Consider the following 26,366-nt stretch of genomic DNA (forward strand, 5'->3'; position numbering starts at 1 on the left):
CTGCTTCTATCTCTGTCAGACGTATGCAAAGATTCCCAAACATCTTATACGCGACAATGCGAATCTGCTGATTCTGTTTAAGCAGGATGGTACCAACTTGAAACATATGTACAGCGATCACGTAAACACTGACATGTCTTACGAGGATTTCTACGCTTTGTGTCGTTCTTGTTGGCAACGGGAATATGATTTCGTGGTAATAGACAAGGATAGCGCGATGTCCAATGGCCGATATAGAAAGGGATTTAACGAGTTTGCGGTACCGTGAGATGTTCATTTGTTGTCAACACGTCGGTGGGAAAGCAACACCCCGCGGTGCAACGATGATCGATATCGATAGTCTGGAGATTAAGGATCGCTAGAGAATAGCGAAGAAAATTGCAAAAACCAGCGAATCCATTCGCAAGAAACATCAGGCTTTGAAGACCGGCAAGATGGAGGAACATATCGCGTTGCAGAGATACTTTAAACCTATCGTAGAACCCTTAAAACATATTGTGGAAAATACCGCAGCGACAGAAGCTGACACATCACCGCTGATGAGTACAGACGTAGAGGGGAATGAAACATTAACGCCTAAAACAAAAATATAGCCTAAAGGAAACACATCGCGTATGACAAAGAGGAAACGACGCTTGTCATCGGAATATTCACCCATAACCTCCACACCAGTTCAATCGAAGCGGAAACGACAGAATGTCACATCAAACGAACCCGCGGTTCCTCCCAAGCCAATAAATACATTTCCCAGCGTGCAATTGCTCTCGACCAACGATGATGATGATGACGTTTTCGAAACTACTCCAGATGAGTCGTTTGTAACATCTATTAGACAGCAACTTCAATCATCCGAGGGACAAGAAACGTTTCGCAACCATTTCGGTCCGCTGGGACAAAAATACATGAGCGCAATCCTAAGTGGCGATAGGGACACAGCAATGGACTATGTGTATGGCGTATACTTTGGCGATAGTGGAACGATCATTGGGGATAAGGCATTTGATATAGACAGGGATGATAATATAATCATAGATGGTGTAAGGTACGGAGGAATGTCCGGTCTTTACGAACTGATTTTCAAGAGAATTCCCGATGATGTCCTGTACACCGATGCCGATAAACAAAAATACAAAAGTATACTGCTGGCGAGAAACGCCAACAGACGCGATCATGACGCTCAAAATCCCGTATTGGGCAATAAGGGATACAAATACAAACATGTTATTGCACCGCTACTCCCCCGTGTATCGGCTAGTAGGACAGAGAAATGTCTAAGAACAGGCAAAGGTCTAAGGACACCGCGAGCCATGGTGGTAAACGGTAGCAAGATCGATTACGTGCACTGGGACGATCCCAACGAGCTGGTAGATCGATTGCGTTTGCTGGAAGCGTCGCGTCAGGCTGGTAACAACTCTCATGATCCTGAAAGTCTATTGATTATCGAGGAACTCCGCGAGGTATGCCTCATTATAAATTAAACCGCACGCCGATGATGAGCACTGAATGCGTCGAGATGCCGATCAACAAATTTGGGGTATCGCTCTAGAAGAGTGGAGCAGCTACAATGGACTATTACAAATGGAGCGGTATGCTTCGAAATTACATGCGAGATAACGCTGTTTGCGTGACCGGTGCCGACTTTGATGCAAAATCACGCAAGATACGACGCGTAGCTCAGCCGGTGGTCGACACAGATGCCGTCAATAAACTATACGTGGAAAAGAGCATTAAACTTTTGAGAGAGCAGCAGGAAGAATTAGAGAGGAAGCTGGTCATGTTTCAAAGAGATATATTGACGTTGCAAAACAATGTTCATAAGATATCGCAGGCGTTGAATTCTATCCCGCAGCAGCGCTGCGAAGGATAATCATGCGAGACGACTGAACTTGTCCAGAATTTCCTCGGACCGATGGGGGCACATAATGCACGTACACGATAATTATCGCATCATTCGCGTCAAAGACACCTCTGCGATCAAACATGCAGCCATCATCGGAATCGAAGAGTAAAGAAGAAGAAAACCATAGCCACAAGAAACGACGGCTCGTTGAGGAACTGCACGCTCCAGCTCGAAGACATTTCCCTCGGAGGCGGGTCATAGTGCGTGGATACGACGATCTGTGGCAAGCTGACGTTGTAGAAATGCGTTCATACTCGCGATTCAACCAGGGTCACCACTACATACTCACCGTCATCGATGTGTTGAGCAAGTATGCATGGGCGTTGCCGCTCAAGACTAAAAGTGGCGCTGAGGTGACTAAAGCGTTTGCAAAGATATTTAGAGATCGATATCCGAAAAAATTGCAAACCGATCAAGGAAAAGAATTTTACAACACCGATGTGCAGAAACTCTTGAAAAAGCACGACATTAATCATTATTCGACGTATTCGGTGATGAAGGCCTCCGTCGTAGAACTTTTCAATCGAACTTTGAAGAACAATATGTGGAAACTGTTTACGCTCAATGGAACCTATAGATGGACCGATGCGCTACCGCGTCTACTTGCAGAGTATAACGCGCGAAAACATAGAACCATCGGAATGCGTCCTTGCGATGTTACCCCTGCGATCGCCGACAAGCTGCTAGCCACCGTGTACAGCAACCTAAAGATCGCTCCTCCAGCGAGATTCGAGTTGGGCGAGTTTGTGCGCGTGAGCAAATTTAAAACCATCTTCGACAAAGGCTATACACCGAATTCGACAACGGAGGTGTTCGAGATAGTCAAAGTACAGGCAACTAATCCCGCGACGTTGACGGAGAATTCTATGAACACGAGCTGCAACGCGTCACCGACCCTGATGTGTATCTAGTGGAAAAAGTGCTGCGTAGAAAGGGGGATAAGGTATACGTCAAGTGGTTGGGGTTTGATAAATCACACAATTCTTGGATAAATAAAAATAATGTATGGTTCAATAAATACAATGTTATACATATGTGAACAATTTATTTAATATTTTGGTGCAAGCGCCTTCGATAATATCATTCAAAGGCACATGCCAGCAGTTCGCAATCAACAAGAGATTTATCATCGAAATATTCACTATCACGTATAGCTTTAACAGCGCAGCACGAGTCTAAAGTTTCATCGACGACATCGCACCGCTATAACACGCTCGCAAATTTGAAAACTTCGTATCAACATAATATGTAGTTTCATCAAGTTCAAATTTCTTTTTTATAATGATATTTTCACAATGGAATTATACAACGGAATTTTATAATGTCCCCAGGGCAGAGTGTCAGTCGAATCGGGTACGATATACCGCTTGTCGTCGTATGGACTTAGAGCGATTTTGTATTCCGAAATGGTGTACACTTTATGCAGTTTAGACCGTATGCATGATTGTCTGCGAACCATTTCGATCTCCTTTTGCAAACACTGCGCGTAGTCGTCGAAAGTTATCGTCCTGGCTATGTTGTTGGTCTTGACGCCTTTCGCCTTTTTCGTATCTTTTTTACCGTCTACGCGAAGTGCATACATTTCCCGGGACCTTCTTATTTAAGCGCGGCATATTATATGCATTCTCGATGGGATAATCGCTTGTGTCGAATCTATCGATACTATGTTTCATGGTCTCGTAGATATCGTCGCATGGAATGTGATAAATGAGGCTGTCGGTGTCGGTGTATAGAATTTTACAATTTTGAGCGTGCAGGGGAGACATGTACTCGTGATGAAATTCGTACAAACAAATTTTTGATATGTCTAGAATGCACATACCCACTTATATCGGTTTGTTGAATTTCACCTCAAATTTTCGCAATTCAGCAGTTATTAAATTTTCCGAAAAAACACTTCTGCTGTGGAAATTCGGTTTCGCGATCATTGCCTCCGCATCATATCGCTCACCCCAATATATTAATAGTTTTACATCCACCTGATTTCGCACATTTTCCATAGTTTTACCGAATACCGCGTTGTTCATCAATTTGTACAAATTTTTTTCAAAGTCGTTTGTCGCGCATGTTCTAAATCGTGTGTTGAGTTCGATGTAATCGCGGAGCCAGAGAGATTGAGCGAATTGAAGCACGCGGTGTATCTTTGTAATATGAAGACCGTGACTCGTGCACTGCTGCAGGTTGCGATAATGGATAATGTACCCGTGCTTATCGTATACCATCGCGAGTAACTTATCCTGTCGGCTGCCCGGTGGTTTGGCACGCGTCGGGCAGAACGGTAGATCGGCATGAATGTCGTGCAAATGTTGCGGATATTCCAGATCTATTTCGAGAATGTATCCCGTGGGCGAATCGACAGCGATCGAAGACACGTTAAAAGTTGTGATATCTTCGACCCATTGAAAATTGACGTATGGTAGGGGCTGGTACATTGCCCATCCGTACAAATTGTTCATGTCAAAGTACATCAAGTACGATGACTGTTCCGATGGGTCGTAAGATGACATGTTCTTGCTATTGGCGTGTGCGTATCTTCCGGAACATTGGCTCAAACCCCCGCGTATACCGCGTTCGATAAACATGACCATATCGACGTCGGTGAGCAATTCGAATCTAATTTTGGTATATTTTAGCATGGCATCCCATGTGAAACCAGGCAAAGTATAATAATGCGCTGAATCTAGTCCGTAACTCTTGATACAACTTTCACGAAAATTTTCAAAAATATCTGCCAATAACAAGACATCTGTTTTCAAATACAAGTCGCTGTATTTGCCCAAGGTTCTAATCCCGAAACGCTGCCAGACTGTGCGTGCGCGTAATCGGTCTCGGATATAGTCTCACCCGTTAACGAATTGTAGAATGATTCGCGCGGTGGTAAGCATGGATCCTGCAGCTTGTTCGCGCAATCAAGGTATTCGTACGGAAAGACACCCTTTCGCGTCAATAAATTGAAATCTTCAGTGGGTAATGTTTCAAATTGAGATCGTAAAAATTTTAATTTATCTGCGCTCAGAAAAAATGCTAATTTGTCGAGACTGGTATTTAGAAATTTGTACGAATCGATGAATCGTAATTTAATATAATTTCGCGAGTCTGCATCAGCCGTATCTTCGACATTTTTTGTGAAAGAAAATACTTTTCTTTCGTTATAGGCAATACGTCAACGCTGCCTTCGAAAGCGGTAGCTATTTCCTCGATAATAAAGTGTGAATTCTAGCCGGATAAATTATGGAAAACTATGGGGATGTAAAATGCATTTTTATAATATAAATTGCACTCCGTATGTGCTGAGCCTCTAAACCGTCCGGATATATGGCAGCGATCGCGAAATCGTAGATCATCATCTTTGAATGGTTCTTCGCAAATATGACAGTGTGTAGCATTGCGAAATGTCGTCAACTGTTCGGGAGTTAAATCCAGTATGGGAACATTACTGATCAAGATGGTTTGACAAAATTCGCAAAATTTTTCAGTTCGTCTACGAACCATGAAACACAATCCGCGTCGCGGCGACATTGATACGTCGATAGCGATATATCGTACGAGCAATGCATATAATAGGCTATGCTATGTACATTGTGGTGTTGATACATATGTAATTTATTGCCACTCATCTGGTTGTCCTCTGTGTTCTCGATGATGCACTCTAGATCTGCGTACACCACGAAGGGGACCCGTTCCTTCCTGCAGTGGTTGTTGAAACTGAGGACATTTTTGCCTTCGCTGGGCAGGATGATGGCACAGTCATTCATTTTCCCACAGTCCAGCGAATGGGCTTCCAACTTCGCGGTGGATCCGAAATAGTGCATGAATCTGTAAACCCCCCACCCCCAAAAAAATTTTTTTATTTAATTTGTTTTTTTTTTTGGTGAGACATTTCAACATTTCATAAGTTTATATACGTACCGATCGCAGATGAATTTCTTTGCTTTGTTTTGCTCAACTGGGCGCTCACCAGTCGGGATAAGTTCTTGATCCATACAAAGTGCCCTACATCGCCGTGCTCTTGATTCGGTGAGTAGAGCAGGTTGACGTGTCGATCCCTCTTTTGACTGGTGAGGCGCAACGGAAAGACCTTCGACCCTTTCTCCATCTCGAAGGTGTACACGTTGATGGAGACGCTGTTCAAACCCTCAAACTTCGCAATCTGTGCCAGGGACATTGGGAACTGAATGCCCTGCAGATTTAGCACGGAAGCATAGTTGGGGTATGAACTTGGGCGATCAACGTGTTGTTCGGCAGGATGGAGAGCGGCGACCACTGCCCACGCGAAACACGCATTGTCCTCGGATTGCACACTGATCGTCGCTTTCTTTAGCGACAATTCCCGCGGCAACTTGTGGTGACACCCGGCACGCAGCGGATTCTACTTGTTGATATTGACAATCAGATTTAGGATTCTCGTAAATGCCCATCCACTGTCGCGTCCCTGGAACTCTTCCAGCGATGCCAGGGTGGGTTCGATGACGCATCGCTGGTACCACTCCTGCAGATCGGATGTGTTGAAGAGTTCGCAGTTTCGGGTGTTGATGTTTTTACAAGCATGCTTGTCACCCGCCACAAATTCACTGTTAAACACAGTGTTCACTTTGAGGCTCTGATGTTTCCTCAAAGCTCCCCGCACATTCTCCAGCACGATGGTCCCCGCATCTTGGAGGAAGTTGCGCGGCTCGTTGTAGTTCAAATTTAACACGGCACCAGTTAATACGCGACTATCGAACGCAGTGCCTATTCCGCGCCACAAAAGTCCCGTACTCGAATGTCCGGCACCTTCGCGCACGAAACGACCGCGCAACGAGTGTTTCAGTCCTTCGAGCCGCGCGATTCGAGCAACCAATGATTGTCGAACACCGATCGATAATCGCGGGCGTTTCACTCGACTGTGTTCTTCCAACGATTCGATGCACTCGTTGCACCGTTCTTCCCACGCGAGGTATTCTTCGCGTGAAATCAATCGTGCAGATTGATCCAACAATTGACGTTCTACTTGCGCGGATTCTCCCATGGCCGTAAATGGAATATGTCTGTTAGATTTAAGCTTAACGTATAGAACACAGAGAATACTTTTATTTGTAATTAAAGAAATATATATATATATAAGAACTATAATGGTAAAGAATTGAAGTTTAGAATTAAACACTTTACGCCAGTACTTGTGGCCACGTATCAGCACACGTTACAGGTCTATTTCAACGGAAGGACATTCGAACAGTGAAAACGTACACAAAGCCAAACACTCTCGAGACGACCCAGAGGTGTGTCCGTAACGTTACGACGCACGAAGCCGTGTATATTACTAAATACAAACTACATGTATACAAAACGGACGAGACATACTTTCGTCCAACACTCCCACTTATTCGAGACCGTTTACAACGCTTATTTGGTTTCTTAAGTAAATAAATTGCCCTTTTGGTAAGGGCTTAGTAAAGATATCCGCGAGTTGCTGCTTAGTTTCTACATATGTTATACCTATTTCGCCACTCTCACACACTTTCCGAACAAAGTGATATCGTACATCTATATGCTTGGTTCTGTTATGGTGTTCTGGGTTATTTGCTATCTTTATTGCTGACTGATTATCTACATTTATCGGAACCGTATCGCATTTCAAGCCCAATTCAGATATCATTCGGCGTACCCAGATTCCTTCCTGTGTACCGATAGCTAATGCAATGTATTCGGCTTCTGTTGTTGATAGCGCGACTACTCGTTGTTTTTGACTTGACCAAGAGATTGGCCCGCCGTTTAGTAGGAATACGAATCCGCTAGTAGATTTTCGCGTATGAATACACCCGGCATAATCAGCGTCCGTATATCCGATTACATTGCAATTGCTCCCACTTTTTCCATACACTATTCCGTAATTTATAGTGCCTTTTAAGTATCGAAAGATTCGTTTGACCGCTTGCCAGTGCTCCTGTCCATAGTTTGCCAAAAACTGACTAGCTCGATTCACCGCGAATTCAATGTCCGGCCGACTAACTCTGGTAATAAACAGAAGCGAGCCGATCGCCTCGCGGTAGGGGATCTTCTCATTTTGTTCTTTTTTTGAAAGAACCCGAATGCTTGTTAAAATCGAGCCAGGTTCTATAGGAGTACTCACAACCTTCGCATCTGTCAGTTTGAATCTTTCGATCATTTTCTGAATATAACTACTTTGTCCTATTTTTATCATTTTCTCTTCCCGATCACGTTCAATTTCTATTCCAATAAAAACCTTTGCATCTTCAATTGTTATTTGAAATGACTCCATTAACCGCGTCAATACTTCGTTAATTGCATCTTTGGAACTAGAAATTAACAGCCCGTCATCCACGTACAATGCTAGAAAAACATTCACTCCTCTCAGTCTACCAGAAAACACACAATGGTCACTCTCCGTTCTTTGAAAACTAAAAAATCTCAGAAACGTAACAAACTTTTCATTCCAGCAGCGGGGGGACTGCTTAAGGCCATAAAGACTCTTATGCAATCTACACACGGCATCAGGGGTCGTTTCGTCTTTAAATCCCTGGGGCTGCTCCATATACACGACTTCTTTTAATTTACCATATAAAAATGCCGTTTTTACATCAAATTGAGCAACCTCATAATCCTCCCTCGCGGCGATGGCTAAAAGTATTCTGACGGATTCGTACCGTACAACTGGTGCGAAAGTTTCGGTATAGTCAATTCCTTCCCGCTGTGCAAATCCCCGTGCAACGAGTCTAGCCTTGTATCGCTTAATATTACCATTCGAATCAGTTTTCGTACTATAAACCCACTTACATCCAATTGTTTTCTGCCCCACTGGACGTTTTTCGAGCGTCCATGTTTCATTTTCCCGGAGCGCAGTCACCTCCTCACCCATTGCCATTCGCCATTTATCACTTTCATCACTGTTCGCTGCACTTTCATATGTTGATGGCACAGGTTCTACTGCATACGCATGTTCTAGCTCACCATAACGCTCCGGTGGACGTAGGTTTTCTCTATCGCGTAGCTGTCTTCCTGCGGTTGACCTCTCATCCTGTTGTTCATCGTCAGGGTGATCCTCAGGTGCTGGCTGCAGTTCTCCCACATCTTCTTCATCCGATGATTCCTCGTACACTCCCAGATCATACTGGAATTCCCCAGTCTTCTCAGGTCTCCCTTCTGTCTGCTTTGGCCCTTCTGAGGTCTCGTCGAAGTCAACGTTACAGCTTACATGTATTTCACGAGTTGCAACATCCCATAGCCGATAATTAGTTGATTCACCCTCGTAGCCAACGAAGATCATCTTCTTGCTTTTTGGGTCCAGTTTTCCTCTCCTTTCCTTGGGAATGTTCTTGTATGCGTCACACCCAAACGTACGCATGTGCTTCAGCGTTGGTTTATGCCCAAACCATTTTTCATAGGCTGTCGCATTCTCTACCTGCTTCGATATGGTTCTATTCAACACATACGCCGCCGTTTGAATCGCTTCAGCCCATAAGTATTTCGGAACGTTTCTTGCGATCAACATTGATCGAGCATTCTCAACAAGGGTTCTTATCTCCCGTTCAGCACGCCCGTTTTGTTGATGAACGTAAGGCGTCGATCTCTCATGAATAATCCCCTTCGTTTTTAGGAATTCCGAGAACGCGTTTGACAAATACTCCGTGCCATTGTCTGAGCGAAGCACTTTTATTCGATTATTTGTCTGTCTGAGCACTCGTGCCTCGTATTCCTTGAATTTGTTGAAAACCTCGGATTTTTGGCGCAAGAAATAAACCGTTCTAAATCCCGTGCAATCGTCCTTAAATACTACAAAATATCTGGAACCACCTGGTGACTGTATGTTTAGCGGGCCACAGACATCCGAATGGATCTTTTCACCCGGTTTTTCTGCTCTTTCTGTCTTACTTGTAAAGTGTGGTTTCTGGGTTTGTTTTCCTAGTGTGCACGCTTCACAGAAGAATTCTATCTCGTCTTCAATTTTCATTCCAACCACGGCTCCAAGTATGTTCGTTTCTTTGATTGATTTTGTGCTAATGTGTCCCAGTCTTTCATGCCACAGTCTTAGTGACATCTCCTGTGCTATATTGCACTGCTCCAGTCTATTTGTCTCGAACTGCATGCGAAACAATGATCCGTAGCGGACCCCCACTGCTGATATCGTTCCGTCCTTCTCTCGCACTTCACAATGGTCATGATAGCTATGAAACGAGAAACCTTTGTCTGTGATTGCGCCTACTGAAAATAGGCTTCGTTTCAGATCTGGGACGAACAGTACATTCGTCAGCTGGCGATTTTCCCATCTGTTATTAACACTTGCTTTAATATGTATGGTCCCAACTCCAGCTACCGAAAGCGTTTTATCTCCCGCGACCTTTACACATTTTATTGTTTTCACCGTGCCAAGTTCAGTGAACAAATCCCGCCTAGAGGTCATATGCATGCTCGCTCCAGAGTCGGCCAGCCACACCGCTTCGTCTTTGTTCGTCGTTTCCGAAAAGAACACCGATATGTCACACACATAAGCCACTGCGGATGTCTTTGTTTTCTTTCCGTCAGCAATACGTTTTTTGCACTCCCGATACCAGTGTCCTGTCTCGTGGCAATAATTACATGGGTGTTTTTTCTTCAGTTCCTCAATCCTCTGTTTGCTGGATTTCAGCTTCTCGTCTCGATTTCCACTGGTCTCCAGACTGTCAAGTTTCGCCTGCAGAGCCTGTACTTGGAGGGCTAACGACGATGCTTCTTCCTCTGTAGCCTTCACTCGCTTATCCTCGCGGATGATCCTTCCGATCAGGTTTTCCTTCTTCCGTTCCCCTTTGGCAGTGCATTCCCATGCCATTGTGAACGCCGAGAATCTTGCTGGCAGGCTATTCAACAACTTCGACATTATAGCCATCTCCGAAGGTTTTTCGCCCGCACTTTCCAGTCTTCTGCAAATATTTTCCAATTTTTCAATTTGAGTCGCAACGGGCTCCTCGTCGGTTACTCGAAAATCGTAAAACTGCTGCCAACAATGCTGCTTCGCATCCTCCGTTGTATCGCCATAGAGTTCGCATAGCTTCCGCCATATTGCGTTCGGTGTCATACAATTCACCAAATTAATATGGAAGGCTTGCTCTACCGACCCTAGCAGCATTACTGCGGTTTTTGACTGTCTTTTCTTCCATTCCTTCCATTCCTTGACCTTAGTCTCCTTTTCGGGCTGCACATCCGTCCCTTCAACGTACTCCAGCAAGTCTTGCGATTCCAACATAAGTGACACACCATGTTTCCACAATTCGAAATTTGTACCATCAAATTTCGTGAGGCTGTAAGTATCCTTATCAGCCATTATTGCAATAATAGGAGACGTATTATCAGACGAAACACTACCGGAGAGACAAATAGGCAAAACACTTGCGCAACGGTACACCACACTGATTCTATACACTACACGATGTGAGTGGCGCAGTGGAAGCGTGCTGGGCCCATAACCTGTTAGATTTAAGCTTAACGTATAGAACACAGAGAATACTTTTATTTGTAATTAAAGAAATATATATATATAAGAACTATAATGGTAAAGAATTGAAGTTTAGAATTAAACACTTTACGCCAGTACTTGTGGCCACGTATCAGCACACGTTACAGGTCTATTTCAACGGAAGGACATTCGAACAGTGAAAACGTACACAAAGCCAAACACTCTCGAGACGACCCAGAGGTGTGTCCGTAACGTTACGACGCACGAAGCCGTGTATATTACTAAATACAAACTACATGTATACAAAACGGACGAGACATACTTTCGTCCAACAATGTCTTTTCCTCGCAACACGTTGCAACGATTTGAGGCTTTTGTACAGTTTAGAGTGCGCTTTTAAGACTGATACCATGGTTTGGTATCTCTGTCTAACTCTTTTGGAGTACCCTCTCCCTCGAATGCACTGCATGCAAAAAAAAAACGATGATTTGCCCCAACATGGTTCTGTGCAGTTTCTGCCGATACAGCATAATTCTTTCTACGATTCAGGCGTATGACGAATTGGCGCGCAAAATCATCCGACACAGTTTCTGCTGACACCGCATAATTCTAAGATTATCCTTGAAGGTTGGGGCTCAAATTACATACAATCGCGCGATATGCTGCGATGTTAAGATTGAAAAAACATTATGGAAAAATTGGTAGCTTTAAAATAAAATACTGTGGTGGGGGAGGCAATTGCACCTCTATTTAAGCCGAGCTCTCGGACGCTATTCCATCAATCGCTCAGTAGCCTCAGTGACTTTGACGGAACAGACGGTACTCCATAAAAAATATAGTGCACATCAAAATGTACAAACACAGCTTAAACGATTCATCCTGCGCAGCCGGCAACGATAGTGGGTTTCCAAATAAATGTCAACAACAGCAGCAACAACAACTTCATCATCAACAATCCAATATGAGGTATGTACGCGTTACTATACACTTTTCATTTACTTCATTCACTGTAAACGCAAACGACCGAAGTATCAATTTCATGTACTTGTTTCTTACAGTTCTGGATCCGTATCGCTAAAAACGATGAAAACATCGAAACCATCAATCGTACGTCTAACTATAGGAATTCGCGTTGGTATGGATTTGTGTCACGTCGAGATCGCCATAGCCGACAATAAAGGCAGCGAGTTAAGCTTTACAATGTCTACGTGGAAGCTCCTGCTACAAAACGAGGTGGACATACTCCAACGATTACGCAGCAACGCAACATCGCCCCAAACTCACATTATAATTGATCATTTACGACTAGAGTTCACGCGTATGCATGATAATCAACTTATTAAAATCATCGATAATCGCGTTGTCATATACAGGGTGTCCCAAAAATGTCGGAGTTCCTTGAAAGGTCTGGGTTAGGGGGTGATTTGAAACAACTTTTTCCTTAGCGAAAATATTGTTCGAAGCTTCGTTAACGAGATATTAACGAAAACCCCCGACCAATCAGAGCGTGCGCCTTCCGCCCGAGCTCCCGTTGTAGCGTTGGCTACGCGGCAGGCGGCTGCGCTTGTACTACGAAGGTATGAACAAGCAAGTCGGCATGCACCAAAGGAAATCGCGTTACACAGTTTTATTTTAAAGCGGAATCTTAAATAATAATTGTTTGAAGTGAGAGGATAATAAATACGCAAATTTCGTTTTCAAATAAGGCATAAACGAAAAGGTAATGTAACAAAAAAAGTGTGACAAGTGATCATAATACGTTATTGAGGTAAAAATCCGTAGTTTAATCACGGCCAACATAACTAAATTTAAAAAATAATATTAGGTGTATGAATAAATTCTTTCAGACTGGATTTACATAATCGGTATAAAGCATCCGAATTTCTATCGCAGTGATATTCGTAAGCTACCAGAAAATTGGCAAAAGGTAATTAATAATAATGGAAATTATATCGATGATTGAGTTGCTTTAATATTTTTTAAATCAAACTGTTATTGAACCCTAAAATCGAACAGAATTTATTTCTACACCTAATAATCACTAATAAATTAAATAACAGTCACCCCTATGGGCATTCCTTTCCTTCCTTTCCTTCCTTTTCGGAAACCTGTGTCACTAAGTAGGTCACTGTGCCGATCCTGGTCATCGGTGGACGAAAAGATTTATGGTAGGGTTGCGCCGAGTGCACAGCTGATCGCAGGTATACGACACCACCCGGAGGTAAGGATCGCAACGTCAAGTGCATCCGGGTTAATGTACCGAATATTCACTTCACTGCACGGTCACTAACACTGATCACTTAATTTACTTATCATGGAACGTGTTGTTCCTACGCTATAAAATTGGTGGCCCCGAAAGGGGCCAATTACTGTTAGTTGAGCAGTTGCTCGATGTGACCACCCTTATCGTCTATGCACGCCTTGCGGAATCATTGACTCCGTTGAGAATAATCTTGACGCCAAACGCCGAATCGTACCCTCGCTGGGAGTTTGGATGTGCGGGTATTCCCGTGCTCGCACAGTAGCACTTGCGTCCCCGTTGTTCCGGGCGTACACCCAGAACATCGCGTAATATTCTTTAGCGGAGAACATTTCTGGGACGAGATTGCTAGCTGACTGACAGGATTTTTTCCAAGCAACTTCCTCTACCCCCAAGTAGTTTCTCTCGTTCCATTATGAGTTAACTCCCACCAGAACAAGAGGCTTTAGGTAAAAAGAAGCCAGCACATTTTCGAAACACACGTGCTTTGCAGAAGTGCAACGAACGACCCATCCTACACTTTCACCTAAGTCCGCGCTCCGTTCTTTTACTGCCAATGTACCCGTTGCTTCGAGATGGGCAGCAGACACCCCGTGTTTCGGTTCAAAAGGGCCCGAAGAGAAGAGAAACAGAAAGTCTTCTAGTTGTTATAAAGAAGAAAAGGCATACCAATCCTGTTTCCATTTTCCAAAACCTGAGTTCACGTCAGCTACGAGGCGGAACCAGCTAAGCCATAAATTACCCAAAACAAATCGTTCTCTACCGCCGACTCGCAGGACAATACGGTCATAAACCGCGACCCTGGCGAAATGCTTAATGCAGGCCCATCAGCCTGATTAATTTTAAATACGTCTCGCGGAGAGACACAGGAAGAAACGGGGTAACTCGCTGACTGCGCGTAGTCCCACCTGCTTCGTCCTTCCTTCCAATTAAAGGCAGGTCCCTTATCTCTCGAGTATAAGGACGCGCTCGAATTTCAAAACACAAGCACGCGTTGACGTATTCCGTGCGAGAAAAGGTGGGCTTGAAGTGCGATTGGTCGTAACCTAAAAAAATCTGCCCTGCATCCCTCCCAAACGGCCACTGTTTTGAAGAGGCCTTCATCACAGCCATGTCTCCTCCACAAGGCCCACCAGTGTAAATACGCACTCGAATTTCAAAACAAAAGCACGCGTCCGATTGGTCCTAATCTAACCAATCTGCCCTGCATCCCTCTGAAGCGGCCACTGTCTTGAAGAGGCCCTCTTCACAGCAATATCTCCTCCCCGAAGTCCACCTTCTCTCGCACGGAATACGTCGACGCGTGCTTTTGTTTTGAAATTCAAGCGCGTGTTTATACTGGTAATCCTTGGGGAGGAGACATGGCTGAGAAGAAGGCCTCTTCAAAACAGTGACCGTTTGGGGGAGATGCAAGGCAGATTGGTTAGGTTACAACCAATCGGAATTCATGCCCACCTTTTCTCGCACGGAATACGTCAACGCGTGCTTTTGTTTGGTAATTCTAGCGCGTTCTTATACTCGAGAGATAAGGGATCTGTCTTTAATTTGAAGGAAACACTAAGCAGGCGGGACTACGCGCAGTAAACGAGTTACCCCCTTTCTTCCCGTATCTCTCCGCGAGGCGTATTGATGTTGGATATTACTTTTTAATTGCTAGTTCCCAAAAATTAATCAGACTGGTCGGCCAAAGCATTTCGCCAGGGTCGCGGTTTATTACCATATTGTCCTGCGAGTCGGCGGTAGAGAACGATTTGTTTTGGGTAATTTATGGCTTAGCTGGTTCCGCCTCGTAGCTGACGTGAACTCAGGTTTTGGAAAATGGAAACAGGATTGGTATGCCTTTTCTTCTTTATAACAACTAGAAGACTTTCTGTTTCTCTTCTCTTCGGGCCCTTTTGAACCGAAACACGGGGTGTCTGCTGCCCATCTCGAAGCAACGGGTACATTGGCAGTAAAAGAACGGAGCGCGGACTTAGGTGAAAGTGTAGGATGGGTCGTTCGTTGCACTTCTGCAAAGCACGTGTGTTTCGAAAATGTGCTGGCTTCTTTTTACCTAAAGCCTCTTGTTCTGGTGGGAGTTAACTCATAATGGAACGAGAGAAACTACTTGGGGGTAGAGGAAGTTGCTTGGAAAAAATCCTGTCAGTCAGCTAGCAATCTCGTCCCAGAAATGTTCTCCGCTCAAGAATATTACGCGATGTTCTGGGTGTACGCCCGGAACAACGGGGACACAAGTGCTGCAGTGTGAGAATTTGCGCAGGAATACCCACGGCTCCGAACGCCAAGTTCTCATTCATTTCCACAAATTTTTATAACGTAGGAACACCACGTTCCATGAAAAATAAATTAGGTGATCAGTGTTAGTAGGAGTGCAGTGAAGTGAATATTCGGTACATTAACCCGGACGCACTTGATGTTGCGACCCTTAACTTTAGATGGTGTCGTGTACCTGAGATCAGCTGTGCACTCGGCGCAACCCTACCATAAATCTTTTCGTCCACCGATGACCAGGATCGGCACAGTGACCTACTTAGTGACACAGGTTTCCGAAAAGGAAGGAAAGGAAGGAAAGGAATGCCCATAGGGGTGACTGTTATTTAATTTATTAGTGATTATTAGGTGTAGAAATAAATTCTGTTCGATTTTAGGGTTCAATAACAGTTTGATTTAAAAAATATTAAAGCAACTCAATCATCGATATAATTTCCATTATTATTAATTACCTTTTGCCAATTTTCTGGTAGCTTACGAATATCACTGCGATAGAAATTCGGATGCTTTATACCGATTATGTAAATCCAGTCTGAAAGAATTTATTCATACACCTAATATTATTTTTTAAATTTAGTTATGTTGGCCGTGATTAAACTACGGATTTTTACCTCAATAACGTATTATGATCACTTGTCACACTTTTTTTGTTACATTACCTTTTCGTTTATGCCTTATTTGAAAACGAAATTTGCGTATTTATTATCCTCTCACTTCAAACAATTATTATTTAAGATTCCGCTTTAAAATAAAACTGTGTAACGCGGTTTCCTTCGGTGCATGCCGACTTGCTTGTTCATACCTTCGTAGTACAAGCACAGCCGCCTGCCGCGTAGCCAACGCTACAACGGGAGCTCGGGCGGAAGGCGCGCGCTTTGATTGGTCGGGGGTTTTTGTTAATATCTCGTTAACGAAGCTTCGGACAATATTTTCGCTAAGGAAAAAGTTGTTTCAAATCACACCCTGAGTCACCCCTTTCAAGGAACTCCGACATTTTTGGGACACCCTGTATAACTAAAAAGTAAAAAATAAATAAAAATTTAAAAACCCGACTGCTTAAAAGGGGAAATAAAATGGCAAAAACAAGACTAATTTATTTATACATGGTATATTATTTATCATAAATAGAATAATAATATGATGAGAATTTAAATAATTACAAGCATGTATCGCAATGACTAAAGACAGTGTTTCAAGCTGGTAACAAAAAGAGGTGGACAACATCAATGCTAATTCATGCTTATATACAGGGTGTCCCACTAAGGAGTGGACAGCGCGATATCTCTTAAAGTATTGTCGATAAAAATATAAAAAAAATAGGGAATTGCATGGTTCGAGGGGGCCCATTTATTAGCGCGAACGAATTTTGTTTTCGATTATTATTTTAAAAGATACGATGGTCAAGTTCGGTTTTTCAAATGGAACTATTTTTTTTGAAGACCTGAGTTCATAGTGCGTTCCAAGACAAATTCAATTAGCTTTAATGTATACACTTTATTTCCACTGGTTTTTAAGATATTGCGCTTGCAAATTTACAGATTTTCACTGCAAGAAACCCCTCTGGAATGGCAAAAACCGGGGGCGGTCTTACTGGCACCACGGGTGGCACTGCCTGTTGAAATGGATACTTACCTGCCAAAGGTCTACGCCAGAAATGGCAGGCCCAAAGGCTGGACAATTCTTTTCCGTGAGAAATGCTACTTAGGTAGGTACATCTGCGGTATCGAGAAGCGCATCGTTACTTTTATTTCACACTTGCTTCTACGCTCGGATGGCCGGTTCTTTTGGGAGGGATGCAAGTTGGATTGGTTCTGATACAATCTGCTCCCTATGGTTGAAATTTAGTCTAGCAACATTCACTCCTCCTAACCTAACCAATCCACCTTGCATCCAACTTGCATCCCTCCCAAAAGAACCGGCCATCCGAGCGTAGAAGCAAGTGCGAAATAAAAGTAACGATACCTACCTAAGTAGCATTTCTGACGGAAAAGAATTGTCCAGCCTTTGGGCCTGCCATTTCTGGCGTAGACCTTTGGCAGGTAAGTATCCATTTCAACAGGCAGTGCCACCCGTAGCGCCAGTAAGACCGCCCCCGGTTTTTGCCATTCCAGAGGGGTTTCTTGCAGTGAAAATCTGTAAATTTGCAAGCGCAATATGTTAAAAACCAGTGGAAATAAAGTGTATACATTAAAGCTAATTGAATTTGTCTTGGAACGCACTATGAACTCAGGTCTTCAAAAAAAATAGTTCCATTTGAAAAACAATTCCTTTCCGTCAGAAATGCTACTTAGGTAGGTATCTTTACTTTTATTTCGCACTTGCTTCTACGCTCGGATGGCCGGTTCTTTTGGGAGGGATGCAAGTTGGATTGGTTAGGTTAGGAGGAGTGAAAGTTGCTAGACTAAATTTCAACCATAGGGAGCGGATTGTATCAGAACCAATCCAACTTGCATCCCTCCCAAAAGAACCGGCCATCCGAGCGTAGAAGCAAGTGCGAAATAAAAGTAACGATACGCTTCTCGATACCGCAGATGTACCTACCTAAGTAGCATTTCTGACGGAAAAGAATTGTACAGCCTTTGGGCCTGCCATTTCTGGCGTAGACCTTTGGCAGGTAAGTATCCATTTCAACAGGCAGTGCCACCCGTGGGGCCAGTAAGACCGCCCCCGGTTTTTGCCATTCCAGAGGGGTTTCTTGCAGTGAAAATCTGTAAATTTGCAAGCGCAATATCTTAAAAACCAGTGGAAATAAAGTGTATACATTAAAGCTTATTGAATTTGTCTTGGAACGCACTATCAACTCAGGTCTTCAAAAAAAATAGTTCCATTTGAAAAACCGAACTTGACCATCGTATCTTTTAAAATAATAATCGAAAACAAAATTCGTTCGCGCTAATAAATGGGCCCCCTCGAACCATGCAATTCCCTATTTTTTTTATATTTTTATCGACAATACTTTAAGAGATATCGCGCTGTCCACTCCTTAGTGGGACACCCTGTAGTGACATTTCAACTTCAGCGTATTTTGTAAATTATATGTTTCTCTCTTTGTCCGTGTGGGGAATACTGTTAGCGTTATTAATAGCCCATCGAATCTAATTAGGGCAAACAGCGATACACAATATTGAGTGTAATGTTTTGTTCGAATGTAATTACATCAAATCATTTATGATAAATAATATACCATGTATAAATGAATTAAGTCTTGTTTTTGTCATTTTAGTTCCCTTTTTAAGCAGTCGGGTTTTTTTTTAAATTTTTAATAACATACTGCTGAGATTTTCCAGATTAAAATGAGTTGAAACACGGTATAAATCGGTTTATTTCTAGAACTCTACTAGATAATTGACTATAAATGCACCATTGCTAATCTGATAATGCTAAACCTAATCCGATTTATACCGTGTTTAAATTTATTTTCATATGGAAAATCTCAGCAGTACGTTACTGAAACGTTCATGCCGATACGACAGAAAATGTGAACATTTTACATTCTATTAATATAAACAAAATACACAATCATTAAATATTTTAATATATATTTTTATTTATATAAAAATTATTACTGGAATATAATAATTTGACCCCCTTGTCCCACCGGCTCCACCGCCCCAACCACCTCCGCGCCTTCCTCCTCCCCAGCCGCCTCCGCGCCTTCCTCCCCGCCTTCCTCTCGAGCCGCCACTGCGCCGGTACGTTAGACGTTTCAGTGCCTTTTTTATCTGGAACAGTACCATAATAATTACATTTTCATAAAATTACATAACATAAAAAATATCGGACAGAAACGAAATAATATTCACACCAGAGTTGGACAAAATGTAATCTAATTACAAATTACGATTAAAATGTAATTGCGTAATTGATTACACATTATTTTCTGTAATCGTTAATTTAGGTAGTTGACCACAATATTATGTGTTGAAAATAATGTGTAATCAATTACACAAGTACACAAAATATTGTGGTAAACTACATAAATTAATGATTACAGAAAATAATGTGTAATCAATTACGCAATTACATTTAATTGTAATTTGTAATTTGTAATTAGATTACATTTTGCTCAACTCTGGTTCTCACATATGCTATCGCGGTCACATAAACCACATTGCACATAATTACTTGTTTTAATTTCGCCCTCATCGTCATCTCCTCCCTCTCCTTTGCCTCCTTTGCCTCCTTTGCCTCCTGTTCCTTCTTACCATCCTCCTCTCGCCTCGCTTCAATGAGCGGTTCTTTCATCTGAAAATGAAATAATGAATGTATTATTTTATGACAAATAGTAAGAGTATATCAACGCGCGTTACGAAGAGTAACACGTTTCATTTTTTTCTTACGGACAACTGCATGTAGAAAAAAATTAAACATGCTACTTTTGAAAAGTAACTTTTCGTAACGAGCGTCGATATGAACATGTTGGGTAATTCTCTCGCTAGAGTCCTCAAAGATAATGCCGCCAATAAGCCGCGCCTCGCTGAGTTTCGTGGAAGTGATGAATTCCTCGTTCTGCATTTCTCAACAGATCTTTGCGAAAATGGCGTCAATCGATGGCGTGCAGATGAAAATGGCCCCAAACTAACTTCGTTAAAAATAGTCCGATTTACATGATATTTGACATAATTTTGATCAGCAGAACACCAGGAATTCATTAGTATCACCGCCATATCGATTCGGTGAAGAATTCCGAATTTTTTAACATGCCGTAGTGAATCTCGTCTCGAGCGTCGAAATCCACGAAACTCAGCGAGATGCGACTTATTGGCAGCATCGTGTTTGAAGACTCTAGCCAGGGAATCACTCTGTATAACAGTATACAATATAATACTTACGTTATTCATATTGTCCATTTATCGCAAATTGCTGGTACGTCCGCGTCGTTTGCGTTCTTTCAACGGAATGACTCTCTACGCAACGGACTGTTTGCGCCGTTGCCTGGTTTGTACAGCGTCATTTGTTTCAGAACGCACCACAGACGAATCTTTGAATTCACGTTTCCCGTTCACGGTTCGCGTTTACGCTTTTTTGCAAGGGGCTTAAGGATTTTGCCGAATCGTAAGCGTACTCTCTTTAATAACACGAGAACTTATATCGCGTTACTGTGCAGGTAATGACTCTGTACATGTGAATTAAGTTACTAATGGTATATTTAAAAAATATAGTTAATACAGAGCAGTGGTCGATTCAGCTGTTGCCAGCTTGACTATTTTCTTCGATCTGACATTTTGCTTTCGCTAAGGCCTTACGAAGCCTTCAATCCCCTGCAGGGGTGTGTCTAAGCAAAAGATGCTAAATATCCTATTGGTTGAAGATGGTAGAGAAAACGGAAAGGGAAAGTACTCTTTGCAAGAAACCGATCGGACGGCGCGACGCCGTCTGTTTATTGTCGTCCAGATAGCTCTCGACTCGCCCCAACAGTCCCTATTTTATGGAGACAGTTGTAAATAATCGGGTCCCAAACGTTAGGTCCGGACAGGCAAACCAAGTGCCAGCCACGTGCGATGTGACGAAGCTTGAAGCTCGATAATGAACTGTTCGCGCTCAACAGTGTTTGTTGGTTTAGTGTAAAATGAGTGACACTCGAAATGTGGATATGCAGGACGTGCCGGAAGATATGGACAATAATACTCCGTTTCGTTCGCGACATTTACGTTCGTACGCAAAGAGATTATCGAAACGGAGAGTACATTGCCAAAAGAGAAGGTCTCTAGCCCTTCAGAAGAAACAAGAAAGCGCAAAAACGGCAGGCGATACTGCCGTAGGACAACGTCCAGAAGAAGAAAACTTCGTTATAGAAAAAGTTGCGAAGAACGAGCCGCAAGAGCAATCGCGTCTCCTAAATAGCAACGATATAATGAATTTCGCAAATGTGCTTACTCAATTGCAAAAAATAGGTAAGCATGCAAAAGATAGGGAAGACTGTAGCATTGAACACCTACGCATAACTGGTGTGAAACGGCGTGGCTTCAAGAGCATCTTCAGCGTAATGTGCACTTTATGTCATTACAAAGCTGAAATCTGCAATCAATGGGACGAAGCCGAAGAAATGGATTGCAATCAGGGCGCCGTTAATGCAACAATTTTATGTGGAGGCAGCTATGCCCACTTGGAACATACTTTTGCAGGAGTGAACGTATGTTGCACGTCGAAGAGAGACTTTGTGAAGAATCAAGATGAATTCGTCTAGTCTGCAATTGTCGCCGCAGAAGAAGAGATGTTAGCAGCGGCTGAAGAAGAAAAACGTTTGGCGATTGAAAGAGGCGACGTTCTTCCCGGATCAAGGATCCCTCACATCCCCATTGTGGCCGACGGAAGCTGGATGAAGAGATCCTACTGCAGTGGATGTTACGATTCTGCGTCTGGAGTCGGCGTGATAGTTGGGTATCGCACCAAAAAAGTTTTATTCTACGGCGTTCGAAATAAAGTTTGCAGAATTTGTCGGATTGCTACGTAAAACAAGAAAGAACCCCAAAAGCAAGTATGCTTCAAAAACTGGAGCATATGTCGAGCATCAACTGCTATGGAAAGCGTTGCTATAGTAGAAGGATTCAACACTAGCGTAGAAAAACGTGGGCTCGTTTATTCTACTCTGATTGCTGATGAGGACAGCAGCGTGTATAAGAAGATTATTGATGCTGACCCGTATAAGAGACAGATTCGTGTAAAAAAAATTGAATGCACGAATCATTTGTTGCGAAACTTTTGCACAAAAATGAAAGCGATTGTGAAGAAGACTACACCTGGACCATTGAGGCAAGCTGTGGAAAGTAGCACTCGCCGGATGCGCACGGACATCGTAACAGCCACAAAATTTAGATACAATCAGAATGTATCAATCGACGAGAAAACAAAGAATTTGTATGGCGACATACAGAATGTTCCGAGCCACGTGTTTGGTGAACACAAAGAGTGTGCACAATTAAAATATTTCTGCGATGGAAAGAATAAAGAGAATGAAAGAAACATCGTTCCAGAATTGATGAAAATCGGGGTGTACCAGGACGTAAAAGAAATACTTCGTCCACTGTTAGCTCATGCGGAGAGCTTACTGTATAAAACTAATAATAACGCTGTGGAAAGTTTGAACGCGATAATTGCCAAGTACATTGGCAGGAAAAGATTAAATTTCGCCGAAAGAGGATCATATACAGGAAGATGTGCTGCTGCTGTCATGGAGTACAACAGTAACCAAGTGCACTCGCGATTGAATGCGGCAACGAAGAAGAAAACGCCCGAGGTTGTTCGCCAAATGGAAGAAAAGAAGAAGAAAGAAAAGGAAAAGAGAGCTGCGAAACAGAAGGAAACGAACGCCGCGCAATATGTACGCAAGCAATTGCCCTTGCAGAAAGATTCTGATTATGGACAAAATGCACAGAAGCCAGACATGCCATCCGAAATGTATGAACTGGAGCGGGAAAAGCATATGCAAATGCTCAGGGAGTGGCAAGACAAAAGACATGCTATTGAAGAAGAAACCATCGGACAAGCAAAGAACCGCAGATGGTTGCAGTACAGGTCCAAATTGTTGACAGCATCCAATTTTGTGTCGTCGCCGACCTGACACGCTTTGCGCAAATGTAGTAAAATCATTTCTGTATCCGAAGATAATTAGTGCATCCGCGGTGTAATACGGGAAAGAATGCGAGAAAATTGCTCGCGAAGAATTGAAGAAGCAATATACAGATATTGCAGAATGTGGAATTTTCATCGACAACTGCATCCCCTTCTTAGGAGCTTCAGCGGATGGTATCATCGGTCAAGAGGGTATTGTGGAAATCACATTCCCCAAATCAGCGGAGAACTTTTCGCCGGAAGAAGCGATTGAAAAAGTACCCATTTTCCGGCGCATGTTCACACGTGAGACAGGTATTTTCAACGAGCAGAACGCATCACTATTTTTATCAAGTACAAGGCCAGTTACATATTACTGACAGAAAGTACTGTATATTTTGCGTTTGGACCCCGAAGGGACTGAAATCTATAAAAATAGAAAGAGATGATGCGTTTTGGAAAAGAGAAATGGAGCCAAAACTGGTTCAATTTTATTTAGAATGCATGCTACCCGAATTAGTAGATAGTCGGCACAATAGGTGCATGCCTATTCGGGAGCCTCAATTTATATTAGCAGAAAGAGCGAAAGAAAAATCCAAAAGCTTGAAAAAGCGAAAAAGGTCTCACTCCGAAAATAGTGAAACTATTGCATCGGTCCGGCCTCGCACCGCGGTGTAAAGTGATTCTGTCAGTGGTCACAAGTACCAGCAATGGCACTTGTACTCGCGGATCATACGATCACGTGAGTCAATTCACGCCAGCGTAACTTTACCAAGAAAGTGGAAAAGGGAATAATAAATTTAATTCACCCTTTAATTTTTTCAGACACATTTCTAAGTTCACAGGAGCAGACAGACAGAATCCGGTTCGGTCAAAGTGCGCCAGGCTGGTACATAGGGGCGTCGCAGGTATGCATGATGTTCGACGAATTATTGAAACAAACTTTTACTTTTATACCAAATTTACCGAAATGTTTGCGATCATTTCTTACAGGTGGACTTTTTACAAACTTACTGCAAACATGGTGTATGGAACGGTAATGCCGGGGCAAATGGAATAATAAGTACCATATTTCACGTAATATTTGACACTTTATAAATCTGCAGTAAAATTTTGTAGGCTTATAAAACAACAATTAAGTATTTCCATTACATAATGTGTTACAGCTCCACACTGCTTACGTCACATTTCATTGCGAGCAACCTGGTAAAATTGTAGGAAGACCGTCAATGGAGAAAAGGAATTACACAAAATGAGGGAAGATAATAATCTACAATGAAGTTGTGGAACAATTCCGAAGAAAAGCATGTAGAAAAGTATTAAATTGAAATATACTTTTTCTCCAAATTAATATTTTTAAAAAATGGTTACGATTTGTATTTAAACAACAGACAATTCTTGTTGATAGATAAGATAATTTAATGTATAGATTGATAAAAAAGAAAGCGTTATATGTTTTTAGAAGAATTATTGCATTCATAAATTTCATTACGATCGGCGTGTTACACTTCGGTGATGTACCTTATTCGAATTGTATGCTTTGAAATTGAAGGGTCGGATGCAATAAGGGGACTAGCGCTCGAAAATGGGAAACGTTATTGTCCAAACGCTAAGAAAGCATTGGAAAATTAAATGTTGTTAAACTGTAATTTAAAAAATACCGTGTTATAAACCTCGTCAGGACACATATTTTTATTATTTACAGTTTGTTTATCCAATCATTACTATTCGAGCTACAAATTATAAAGTTAAAAATTTTAATCGTCCAAAATCGCTATTTCTTTAAACATAAATTGCGATAACTTGAGTAAATATTAAGGGATCGTTATGACACTTGAAATATAAAACTCAGAAAACTCTAGCAAAGCCACAAAATGTATGCAAAAACCCCTTATGTTAAAAAATGTAATAATATTTAATTAAAAAGTAATACTGGACAAAACCCATGTTTTTCAACGTTCGCTGTTAAAAAGTATCGAGGCAATTTTGAGTTACATATAACTTGCAGCGACAAAGCTTTTTCTTAATATACAAGCAAGATTTTCACCAATTTTCACACTGCTTAATAACTAATTGTAGAAGATATGGCGATATATATAAATTCCGCGCGCCACCAATAGTCAACAGCCGCGTATAATGCGCTATTTAGCAGTTTTATCACTCGCGGTGACAGTTGGCGCCGTGCGAGAAATATATATATCGTCATATCTTCTACAATTATTTATTCATCAGTTGAAAAATTGGTGAAAATCTTCCTTGTATATTAAGGAAAAACTTTGTCGCTGCAAGTTATATGTACCTCAAAATTGCCTCGATACTTTTTAACGGCGAACGTGGAAAACATGGGTTATGTCCAGTATTACTTTTTAATTAAATATTATTACATTTTTTAACATAAGGGTTTTGTGCATACATTTCGCGGCTTTGCTAGAGTTTTCTGAGTTTTATATTTCAAGTCTCATAACGATCCCTTAATATTTACTCAAGTTATCGCAATTTATGTGTAAAGAAATAATGATTTTGGACGATGAAAATTTTTTTCTTTATAATTTTTAGCTCGAATAGTAATGATTGGATAAACAAACTGTAAACTGAAAAAATGTGCCCTGACGAGCTTTACAACACTATATTTTTTAACATTCAGTTTAATAACATTTAATTTTCCAATCTTTCTTAGCGTTTGGACAATAATTTTTCACATTTTAGAGCGCTAAGTAGTCCCCTTATTGCATCCGAGTCCTCAATTGCACATTGATTATACAAAATATTACATCCTTCTACGTATAAATAAAAAATATTGATTCGTAAATTAGTATTGTTTCATTGACATGTTTCCTAACTTCACTACTCGACCTCTCTATCTTTCATTATTGCTATCCTCCTTTACGCTCAGCGAGGCTCTGGCGCTAGACGCAGCTCTCGTGCCGTATTCCTTCAAGACTTCTCGATAGAAAGAT

The 26,366-nt window shown here is 42.1% G+C and overlaps 1 protein-coding gene and 1 long non-coding RNA gene across 2 annotated transcripts in view; one reads left to right on the top strand and one right to left on the bottom strand.

The window, feature by feature from the left end:
* The window catches only part of LOC143367128 (uncharacterized), a 195,480-nt gene that overhangs the window by 16,986 nt on the left and 152,128 nt on the right, over positions 1–26,366 (top strand). The window lies entirely within an intron of this gene.
* On the bottom strand, positions 4,751–6,919 carry LOC143366631 (uncharacterized). The gene is given in 2 exon segments (XM_076807831.1): positions 4,751–5,716; positions 5,810–6,919. Coding segments are annotated over 2 exon segments (1,164 nt in total). The 5' UTR covers positions 6,909–6,919; the 3' UTR covers positions 4,751–5,651.

The sequence above is a fragment of the Andrena cerasifolii genome, chromosome 3, assembly GCF_050908995.1.
Source record: "Andrena cerasifolii isolate SP2316 chromosome 3, iyAndCera1_principal, whole genome shotgun sequence".
NCBI classification, from domain to species: Eukaryota; Metazoa; Arthropoda; class Insecta; order Hymenoptera; family Andrenidae; genus Andrena; species Andrena cerasifolii.